Here is a 12,228-nt window from a genome sequence, read left to right as displayed (position 1 = left end):
CCGACACGGAGACACCGCATTTCACTTCAATGCGGCACGGTTGAACAGCGACACGCAGTCACTCGTTCCTCGCTACTACCGCCTACTGCGGTAACGGTAACCTCAAATACGGTGCATCTCTGCCAATCGAGCTATTGCTAATTCAACACGTTAGCAACAACTGATTTTCTCATTCTCCTGGCTCGTCTTAAATATGCTCTCGATGCCACTTCTCCTTCAGTTTCCCCCAGCGGTGTTATGAAGAAGGAATGCGCCAACACGGACACTTCTACGGTCGTCCCTGGTAGACCAGCTCATCACTTGCCGTGGTATCATATCGTTACAATATAGCTGCGAAAACGGAAGAAGTGCCAGCAAAAATGCACGAACTCTTCTTGTACACCTTCCAAACAAACCAAATCTTGCTTATATCACTTAAAATCTACGGCAAGTTTTGTCGATGTTGATCAAGCAAAGCAGTTCGATTGCAATAGTTAAAGACAAGGCCAAAAATATATTCACAAGGAAGTCATATGTTTTTTTTTTTATTTATAAACCTTGAATTTTGTTGAAAAAGCTAGGTAATTATAAAAACTCTCGTTTCTTGCAGGTCAAAATAAAGTTCAATTTGTACCATCCCTAGTAGGCCTCATTTTAGAAATGACTCTCATACCTGAACCGGAACTTCGTCAAGCCACTATCCAGATATTCTTCGACATGATGCAATGTGAGTTCTACTCCTCCAGATATGCCATCGAAAGCTACGGAGACACCAAGCGAGATTCCTCACATATAAAGGCAAACTTTTCAGACTTCGAGAACGAAATGATCGTCAAACTGGACGCACTATTCGAAGGAGGTAAAGGAGACCATGACTATAAGAAGATGTTTCACGATATAATGGTTGATCTGTGTTCAAAACATACCACTATGAACGAGGAGGGGGTTAAATTTGTTAAGATCGTTTCGAGGTTGATGGAGAGTTTGCTAGAATATAGGAATATTATTACTGATGAAAATAAGGAAAATACTATGAGTTGTACAGTTAATCTATTGGTAAGTAGAGAACTATTTCACTATTAATTACCATCGTTTCGGTTTTTCAAAAGTTACATTTATTATATTATAGCTGTAGACTTTTATTTAATATTAATAGATTTTAATACAAATCTTCTATAAGACTCCTACGATATTATATCTTCTCAATATTATACCACGGAGTTGAATCCTGGACACTCACTGAAGCGATGAAGAAAAAACTTGAAGCCTTCGAGATGTGGCTATACAGGCGAATCCTAAGGATATCATGGACGGACAAGATAACCAACGTGACCGTACTACGAAGAATGGGGAAAGAAGGAGAAGTGATGTATGTATACGATTAAAAGGAGAAACTTAAAATATCTCGGACACATAATGAGAAACGGCACTAAATACAGATTACTGAAAATAATCATTCAAGACAAAGTATTCGGAAAGCGAGGAATTGGGAGAAGAAGAATATATCATGGTTAAAAAATCGTGCATTTGTTGCAAAATGTCATCGTGCATCTCAACCATCGCACGTTTAAAATTCTTAGTGTGTGAAACCGGACAGGAAAGGTTTTCGGACAGCATGATCAAGCTTTAGTTTGGAAACTGGAAAATAAACTAATTGTTTCAGTATTTCAGTAACTTATATTGTTTTTTAACATTCTATCACAGCATCTTCAATACAATAATGAGTACTCTTTTTTGTCTTTTAGGATTTTTATTCAGAAATAAACAAAAAAGAAATGTATATAAGATATTTGAACAAATTATATGATCTCCATTTAGACTGTGATAACTTCACCGAAGCTGCATATACACTGGAACTACACACAAAACTCTTGAATTGGTCGGACGAATCTTTAAGTTCGTTGTTGAAGGGTGATAAAAATAATGCCAAAACGCACAGACAACTTAAAGAAGAATTGTATTATAGAATAATTGAAAATTATAGTAAAGGAAAGGTAAGATAATTTTCATTTCATGTTTTCTTAATTTACACTTTAATAAACTTTCAAACCAACTTCCTTACAGGTGGCATTAACTCAGTAAGCATAGTTCTAATCTCTTTTAAGTCATCTGTTATCAGAACTATGTCGTCCGCAAATCGTACGTTCCAGAATTATGACCGTAAAGAGTTTGGGAGATAACGTGTCTCCCTGTCTAATTCCTCTTTTGGTTTTTATACATTTTGTATCTTTGTGTAGACAACATCAGGTTCGCTGATGATAACGTCCTAATAGCAAGCAACGCACAAGAACTACAGAATATCAATGCGGTAGTTCGTCATAGGGCGGAAGGAGTATAGGAAGAAGGAGAGTGTCATGGTTGAAGAATTTAAGGGACTGGTTTAACCTCCGATTAGGAGACTGCATTTAAAGAAGAAGAAGAGGTTCGTCATAACGAAATGTTCGGTTTAAGTACACCTAAGCGTTTCCAAAACTAAAGTTTTAGTATTTTTAAAGGCACCCATAAACGTACATTTGTATACCAAGTAGACAAGGCGTAAACGGTGGGTCCGTTGGGAAAAATATTCCCATGACATTTTTTTGCGTAATCACATTCATGAGACATCCCAGAATAAGGTTCAAGAAGTCGCCCACGTGAAAAGTGGTTCAATTTTTTTTAACAATTTTTTTAATCAAATTGCAAAAAATCAATATTTTTGGCTCGGACAAATTTTTTTTAGGTTTTTTGGACCATTCTGGACAAAAAAGGTCTCTTATAATTTTTCTCTAAAGTTGATCTTTTTAGAGTTATAAGCAATTTAAAATTTGAAAAACGCGAAAATGACCCTTTTAAGACTTAATAACTCGGTTAAAAATTTATGAAAGTTAGAAAGTGACTAAATCAGAATTTAAAGCCTCCGCTACATGATCCTGAAGAAATATGTGTTATAAATTTATTACTAAGCTGTTATTTTTAATTAATAACAATGGGCGGTTAGATGGTATTGACGTGGCTGTAAATGTGAGTGCAAGTAAGATGCACAATTGGACTGCCGGAATGGCATCTCTCTCGCACTCAGCATTTACGGCCGCCTAACACGTGCATGGCGCTCATTATTATTACTTAAAAATAACAGCTTAGTAATAAAATAATGACAAAAATTTCTTCAGAATCTTGTAGGGGGGGCATTAAACTTTGATTTAGTCACTTTCTGACTTTTATAATAATAACTTTTAAGCAAGTTATTAAGCCTTGAAAATCGCCATTTTTCGTTTTTTTCAATTTTAAATTGCTTATAACTTGAAAACGATCAACTTTAAAGAAAAATTATAAGAGACCTTTTTTATCCAGAATGGTCCAAAAAACATTAAAAAAAATTGTCTGGGCCAAAAATATTGATTTTTGCAATTTGATAAAATAAAACAATTGTTAAAAAAAATTTGGACCACTTTTCACGTGGGCGATTTCTTGAACCTTATTCTGGGATGTCTCACGAATGTGATTATGCAAAAAAATCTCATGGGAATATTTTTCTCAACGAACTCGCCGTTTTCGCCTTGTCTAAAGGGACAAATAATAGAGCAGGTAACTTCCATAAAATATTTGGAAGAAAACGTCAATAGCCAGTGTAAAGCAAGAAACCCATTATGAACGGCCAGCACGGCACAGCCCGGCACGGCACAGCACAGGCCGGCCCGTCCAAAAACCCATTTGTAACGGCCAGCGCGGCACGGCACCGGAAAAATGATCATTTGCCATAAATGATAATGTATTTTTATTAATAAAATATATACAGAGAGGGGCTAAATTATCGAATAAATTCGTTTTCTCTAAAATGGACGGCTTTGGAAGAAAATACCAAAACAGGTCGATTTTTACTTTTAAATTACAATTTTTTGGCATATACAGTGGAACCTCGATTATCCGTCACCTCTGTTAACCGTCAGGGTCCATTAAGTTATATTGTATACACAAGTAAAAATTGAGTCATCAATTCATTTTGTTTGAGCATTGCGATAAGCCAAACGAAATTCATTGAAATGTACACGTGCAGTTATGCCATCACCGCATTTTTTTATGTAAATAATTTTTGTTCTTATTCAGGGCTCTGGATTAAATTTCAATTTAAATAGGTAATGATAAATGATACCATACAGTAAAACCTCGATAGAACGGACCTCTATTTAACGGACTTCGGATATAACGGACAAAAAATCAGATCAAATGTAAAAAAAATTGAATGCAAAAAAAATCGAATTCTAGAAGGAAAGACAACAAGGACACGAACTCGGCACTGCTTTGTGCTAATGCCAATGGACCGCATGGATTGACTACTATAATTGTTGGTAAATCTCTTAAACCTAGTGTTGTCAAAGATATAATCATCAAAAGGCATCATCTGCCCGTTTCGTATTATAGCTCTAATAGGGCATGGTTCACCAGATATTTTTAAAAATTTCTTTTTAAAGGATTTGTACTTGCAGTGAGAAAATTTCAAGAGAAGAAACTGGTAACACTGCCTAAAGAGGTGAAATGTTGATTGCTTTTAGACAATGCTCCTGCTAATCCCCCTGAAAGTATTCTAAATTCCGAAGATCGCAACTTTAATTGTATGTTTTGCCAAAAAATACATCGCTTATTCAACCCATGAATCAGTGAATAATTTCTTCAACCAAATGAAGTATATTGTAGAAAGTTTTTAGATCAAGTAGAAAAGTAAAAAAGTAGTGAACAAAACTTTATTCCTTTTTTAACTTACAGATTTGTATATACAGTACCCACATAATTAAAAAAAATTTTGATTGATTTTAAACCTATTTTTATACAACGGACTTTCGGCTTTAACGGACATCCCGTTCCCCCAATTAGTCCGTAATATCGAGGTTTGACTGTACTTTTAGAGTTCTATTTTTAGAATCGCAAGCCGAAAATAAAAATGTACATCACACAAATTATTAGTTAATATCTGTGTGTCACCATAGCAGTATGATTTTTATTTTTTTAATGTTCTGTTAACCGTCTTCTCGATTATACGTCATACCCTTGGTCCGGTGCCCTGACGGATAATCGAGGTTCCACTGTATTTCATACTAGAGACGTCATTCATCTGAGCTTAATGATGTAATCGATGATTTTTTTAAATGGGAATAGGGGTTGTGTGGCATCTCATTTGAAAGGGTGTTCAATCCTCTATTCAGTAATATAAACAATAATATCATTATTTATACAGGGTGGCCAAAACAATAATATTTAAATTACATTAATTGACGCAAAAAGAAGAATGTATGTAATTTATTTAACTCAAAATACATTGTACTGCTGTCAGTAAATAGAAAAAAATGTTTATTTCACAAATAAACATTTCGTTTCACTTAAATTAAATCACAAACAGCCTCCCACCTACCTCTTGACAGTTTGAACATTTAATTTAAGCGAAAAGCAATGTTTTTTTGCCAAATAAGCATTTTTTCTATTTTCTGACATCATTAAAAAGTATTTTGAGTTAAATAAATTGCATACATTCTTCTCTTTTCGTCAATTAATTTAATTAAAAAAGTATTTTTTGGCCACAAATGAGATGCCACACGAACCATATTCCCATTTAAAATAATCATAGATTACGTCATCACGCTCAGATGGATAACGTCACTAGTATGAAATATATGCCAAAAAATTGTAATTTAAAAATAAAAATCGACGTGTTTCGGGATTTTTCTCCAAAGCCGTCCATTTTAGAGAAAATGAATTTATTCCATAATTTAGCCCATCTCTATATAGGAGAAAAATGTTATGTATTGTTTTAATTTTATTTTAGAAACGCATCATGTCATCTATGATATATTTTAAAAACTATCGTAAAATAAAAGTTTTTAAAAGACATAAACTACACAATTTTAATGAATATATGCATCATGTTAAAAAAACGAATTCATGGTTAAAAGATAATGTACGTACCTGTCCATTGATCAAAATGTTCGGATATTTGTACCTATGCATTGTCCTTTTTCTTGCTATCGTGATAACCTGGGTCCGATGCATCATACAAAAATGGGTATTCTCTGACACTCTCAATTAAAAGTTCGTCCATATTATTTCAAAAGAAACAACGCGCTTTCAATTAAAAAATCAACAATATAATATTTTATAACAATTATGACACACTGGCGCCGACTGGCCGTTCAGAGGCCGTTCGACTCCAACGGATTTTATTCTACTCGGAGAATTTCGGCCGTTCCGTTTGCGTGCTGGCCTGTGCCGGGCCGGGCTGGCTGCTCATAATGGGTTACGTTGCATTTAAAACTATACAAATGAATTTGGACTGTCCTGTGCCGTGCCGGGCTGTGCCGTGCTGGCTGTTCATAATGGGTTTCTTGCTTAACCCAAAAAAAATTCTATCAAGAATCGAACAAGCGAGGAAAATACTCATGAACATAAAAATATTTTTTACAAGATCAGACCTTAGTCTGGAGCTCAGAATCCGAATGATCAAATGTAACGTTTTTTCTGTCTTGCTGTATGGCTGTGAAAGTTGGACAATGGACTGTGAAACAGAAAAAATAATAGATGCCTTTGAGATGTAAACACACACCCAAACTTATATGGAATCACCATGTATTTCAAAGTAATATTTATTTCTTTTGAAAATGTACTTGTTATTGTTGCGAAGAATAAAGGTTTTTATTGAAAATAAACAAATATAGAAGACAATCGGATACTGTCGGATAGTACAGCTCTGTACGATATAGGTTTTTTGCTTGAACTAAAATAAATAAACTAACTTTTGCGTCCAAAAACGAAAATATGCCTGATGTGGGGTTATAGAACTTACAACGAGGAAGGATTATTGGTCTTGTGGAGAAAGTAATGTTCTCAGAGGGACATAGCTGTAGAGCTAGGCGTAATACAGGGCGTTCTGTCCAAAACCTATGCTAGGTAACAGGGACTAGGAAAGCTCAAAAATAAAGCAAGGAAAAGTGGCCAAAAGTAATAACGGCTCTCCAAGATCGTTTAGTTGTCCAATCAGCTGGAAGACACCCAACCATTTCTCACCTGCAGCTCCAAAGGCAGCTTTTGAAAGCTACAGGTGTAACTGTTTCAGTTGAAACGATAAGAAGAAGAGTTCGTACCAAGAAGTATACAGCAGGAGACAGTTATGGGTTCCCGAGTTATTCAGGCAGCACAAGATCACCCAAACTTATATGGAATCACCATGTATTTCAAAGTAATATTTATTTCTTTTGAAAATGTTCTTATTATTGTTGCGAAGAATAAAGGTTTTTATTGAAAATAAACAAATATAGAAGACAATCGGATACTGTCGGATAGTACAGCTCTGTACGATATAGGTTTTTTGCTTGAGTTGCAAATTGAACGAAAATAAATAAACTAACTTTTGCGTCCAAAATCGCAAATATGCCTGATGTGGGGTTATAGAACTTACAACGAGGAAGGATTATTGGTCTTGTGGAGAAAGTAATGTTCTCAGAGGGACATAGCTGTAGAGCTAGGCGTAATACAGGGCGTTCTGTCCAAAACCTATGCTAGGTAACAGGGACTAGGAAAGCTCAAAAATAAAGCAAGGGAAAGTGGCCAAAAGTAATAACGGCTCTCCAAGATCGTTTAGTTGTCCAATCAGCTGGAAAACACCCAACCATTTCTCACCTGCAGCTCCAAAGGCAGCTTTTGGAAGCTACAGGTGTAACTGTTTCGGTTGAAACGATAAGAAGAAGAGTTCGTACCAAGAAGTATCTAGCAGGAGACAGTTATGGGTTCCCGAGTTATCCAGGCAGCACAAGATTGATCGCCTAAATTGGTGTCGTCACCACCAAAACTGGAACATTCGGAATTGACAAAATGTGCTATTTTCGAAAAAAGTCAGGATTTGTGTAAAATCAGATGACCCATGAAATCGTATACTTAGAGGTCGAGGAAGACAGGCAAGAACGAAAACTGTCAGATCTGTTTACAAATATACAAGGGAAAATGTAATGTTCTGGAGAGGAATTGTGATCCGTAAAAAAACTCCTTTAATTTTCATCCAATCAACTTTAACTGCTCACAGGTATGTTGATAACCTGTAGTCAGGCTCTGGAGAGGTGCAACAGGAGAAAATTTAATTTTATTGTATGATAATATACCTCTACATACCATTAGAGTGACTACAGACATCATTGAAGCAGAAGGTATCCCTTGTTTGGAGTGGCCTGCTTGCTCACCCGAGCTTAATTCTATAGAGTATTTGTGGGATATGCTTAAAAAATAGAGCTCGCTAAAAAAAATGTTGATAACTTGATTAGGAGCGTTTCTACGCAAACTGAAGCTTGCATAAGGACTAGAGGTCACTAACACTGACTACCAAAAAATAATAAAAAAAAATAAATAAAAACAATTTAAACATTATTCGTTTTACATTGAAATTTTGTATGGTATTGACTTTAAAACAACTACTTTCAATTTGTTTGTTAAATACTTTATTTCACAATAAAACACTGAAAAACGTTTGTTTTTCTATACTTCCACAAAATTTATTACAACTATGTTATTTCTACAGCTGTTTCGGCAAAGTGCCTTTCTCAAGTGATATATTTTACAATGTGTTTGCCTTTTTAAGTCTTTAACTGAAGAGGTTGAGGAGTGGGGCATTCAGAATTATATCTGTATTTTTCAATTTATTAATTTCCATTGATTCTAAAAGTGATAGCTTAAGGCCTTTATTTTGAATATGTAGAATTTGAAACTCTTCATTGAAAGAATGATTATGATCTAGAAGGTGAAGTGCGTATGTAGAAGTGTCTGTTTTTCTATTGTTGAAAGCCCTTTTGTGTTGTGCTATCCGTTTGTCAAAAGTTCTGCCAGTTTGACCGATGTAAGTTTTCGGACAGTCACCACAAGTTAGTTTGTACACACCACTCTGTAGTTGCTTTCTCTTTCGGCTTTTATTGTTTTTAATGTTTGCTTAAGTTGTTGTTAGTTCTGAAAGCTGGTGTTATTCCTTTCTTTTTTATGTATCTGGCTATTTTTGTTGTTATTTTGCCAGTATATGTGAGAGAGCAGAAGGTACTGGGTTCTTTCTGTGGTGGTGGATACACTAATTTCAAGGCTTTCTTATGGAGTTTTTGGTTTAAAATGTTGTTAACTGTTTGTTCGTTATAGCCATTGTTTACTGCTATTTGTCTAATGATATTTAGTTCTGTCTCGAAGTTATTTTTTGTCATAGGAATTTCTGTCAGTCTATGTATCATGCTATGGTAGGCTGCTAATTTGTGTTGTGTAGGATGGGATGATGAATTGTGTATAGTTGTGTCAGTATGGGTAGGTTTATGATATACGGAGAACTCATGTTTGTTGTGTAGTCTGGTAATCGTTACATCTAAAAAGTTTATGGAATTATTCTGTTCTGTTTCTAGGTACCCCGTCAAAATAGCCCCGTCAAAAAAGCTCCGACAAAATAGCCCCGACATAATATCCCGCACACAAAATAGCTCCGACAAAATAGCCTGCAGACAAAATCGCCGCGGAATAATAGCCCGCCGACAAAATAGCCCCGACAAAATAGCCCCGACAAAATAGCCCCGAAAAAAAAGCTCCCTTCAGAATTCATCATGAAATAATTCATTAAAAATACATTTTTTCGGAAATGGTAATTATCCTCTATTCAGATGTTTATCTTAACCACATTAAATAAAAATTGTCTTTTCAGAGAACTCGAGTCCTGTCTTTCCTGCCTCTTGGAAGTTTGAACAATAAAGTTAAGCAAAAATCAATGTTAATTTATGATATAAACATTTTTTTCTGTTTTCGGGAAACAGTAAAATGCATTTTAAATTAAATAAATTAAATACATTCTTCCTTTTTGTCAAATAATTTAAATTAAAAAAAAGTTTTTGGACACCTTGTATAAATAATTATGTAATTGTTTATAAGAGGCTGTTTTAGCCGGGGCTATTTTAGCCGGGGCTGTTTTGACCGGGGCTATTTTGTGTGCGGGCTATTTTGTCGGGGCTATTTTGTGTGCGGGCTATTTTGTCGAGGCTATTTTGTGTTGAGGCTATTTTGACGGGGCTTTTTTGACGGGGCTGTTTTGACCGGGCTATTTTGACGGGTCACGCTGTTTCTATTATGAACTCAATATTACTATGAAGTGAATTAATGTATGATAGAAATTGGTCAAGTTGTCTGTTAGTTCCTGTAAAGCAGACTAGTATGTCATCCACGTATCTCCACCAATATAAGAACTGTTTAAATACGGGGTGTTTAGAAATTGTTGTTTCAAGTTGGTTCATAAATATATCTGATAGTAATGGGCTTAGAGGAATGATCAACTGACTAGAGAACTGATCAACATGATGAGAGAATGACCAACTCGAGACAAACAGCTCCCCACTCCTCAACCTCTTCAGTTAAAGACTTAAAAAGGCAAACACATTGTAAAATATATCACTTGAGAAAGGCACTTTGCCGAAACAGCTGTAGTAATAACATAGTTGTAATAAATTTTGTGGAAGTATAGAAAAACAAACGTTTTTCAGTGTTTTATTGTGAGATAAAATTAACTTCCATCAAGTAACAATCGAATCCATCAAATACTTTATTGTTTTATTTAATTGTTATGAGTTAATTGTTATGAGTTATAATTTGTTTAATTGTTATTCAGAGTAAAATAAACAAATGAGTGTTGCTAATATGTTTTTTTTAAACGTAATTATATTTTATTGACATTTGTGTTTTAGATGTGGGAATGTGCAATAAAGAAGTGCCAGGAATTAGCAGAGCAATACGAACAAGAGACGTTCGACTACGAGCGTCTTAGCGATCTCCATACCAGAATGGCTGTGTTTTATGATGACATAATGAAGAAAGCTCGGGCTGAGCCTGAGTATTTTAGAGTCGGGTATTACGGTAAAGGATTTCCGCAGTTTCTCAGAAACAAAGTTTTTATCTACAGGGGCAAGGAGTACGAGAGATTGGCTGATTTTAATGCTAGGATTTTAAATGAGTTTCCCAAAGCTGAACTGTTGAATAAACTGACGCAGCCCGGGGAAGAAATCATTGGATCTGATAAGCAATGTATCCTTTTTGCAGACAAATCTTTTGAACTGTAGTTAACTGTTATGAATCTAGTTTATCATATTTTACAACAAAGTGATATACAGTCGGAAAAATGAAAGAATACCCATGAACGATCATATCAAGCACATATTTTGGATTTGCTGCCTTTTTCTATAAATAACAAACGAGAGAGATATATTATTAAGTGTTGTCTACAAAGCAAAAACGTTATCCAAGACATACGCAGTTACATATTTATAATTGACAGAGTGAGACGGCGATACAATTGTTCAACGTAGTTATATTAATTTAGTAGAAAATTTAAACTCACACTTGACTATTTCTGTACTTCTAATGTCATTCTTAGAAAAACATTCAACATGAGTAGAGATAATGATTGTATAAACTACTATTCGAGTAATCGTGCTGGTCAACTATAATCTGACTGATTCGATTTCTGTCACTTTGACAGTGAAACTGGGTTAGGTTCAGTAGAGTCTATAAATTTTAATAATCAGTCGTATTTACTTGAATAAATTCAGTTCTTTTAAGAGCTATTTTGATATTACCTATATTGTATTTTTGGTTTGGTAAGTATTTATTTAATTAAAATACGTCAATAAAATTTGTAAGTAATCATCTGTCAATATGGTTAACTTCTGTCTATGAGTTCGCCAAACGTGTACATATTACTCTCGACTTTTCAATCATAGTGTATGAAATTACAGATTAGTATATTTTTACGAATGTACATTTATTTGCAGATAATAGGGCTTTTCATCGATTGTCATTTGTTTCGAGCTTCTGTCATGTCACATAATATTAATATATCTACGGCATACGTCTTTGGTTTGTATCATTGGTATATGCCAATAACGTATAACGTAGATATATTAATATTATGTGACACATGACAGAAGCTCGAAACAAATGACTGTTAATTAAAAGCCCTGTGTCTGGAAAATGATCTGGATACCTAATGATCTGAATTCATTAAGTTTACTTTCATTTTAATCACTTAATGCAGCTGACATAAATGACATTTTTTAAATTCCTGTTACTATTTACGTCCACTGGCAACTTTAACATGGAGAAGTTCATAATACTATATTTGCTTACTCATTATTTTTGTAATATTAATCTATATTAAATAATTAATTACGGTAGTAATAGTAACATTTATCACCAATAAATATATATATTATATATTTATATTTAAAA

General features: G+C 34.5%; 1 protein-coding gene across 12 annotated transcripts in view; it reads left to right on the top strand.

The window, feature by feature from the left end:
* LOC114342691 (dedicator of cytokinesis protein 1) overlaps window positions 1-12,228 on the top strand; it is a 165,231-nt gene that overhangs the window by 109,269 nt on the left and 43,734 nt on the right. For all 12 annotated transcript variants that reach the window (XR_007698096.1, XR_007698095.1, XM_050650545.1 and 9 more), the window contains 3 exons: window positions 590-1,035; window positions 1,725-1,973; window positions 10,689-11,025. Coding sequence is in view for 10 of the 12 variants with exons in the window: in XM_050650545.1 (XP_050506502.1) it covers window positions 590-1,035; window positions 1,725-1,973; window positions 10,689-11,025 (1,032 nt within the window). In the remaining 2 variants the exon portion in view is untranslated. The remainder of the gene's footprint in view (window positions 1-589; window positions 1,036-1,724; window positions 1,974-10,688; window positions 11,026-12,228) is intronic.

The sequence above is a fragment of the Diabrotica virgifera genome, chromosome 5, assembly GCF_917563875.1.
Source record: "Diabrotica virgifera virgifera chromosome 5, PGI_DIABVI_V3a".
In the NCBI taxonomy this organism is placed as follows: Eukaryota; Metazoa; Arthropoda; class Insecta; order Coleoptera; family Chrysomelidae; genus Diabrotica; species Diabrotica virgifera.
The sequence above is the reverse complement of the archived record's forward strand: the minus strand, read 5'-3'. Positions and strand labels throughout refer to the sequence as shown.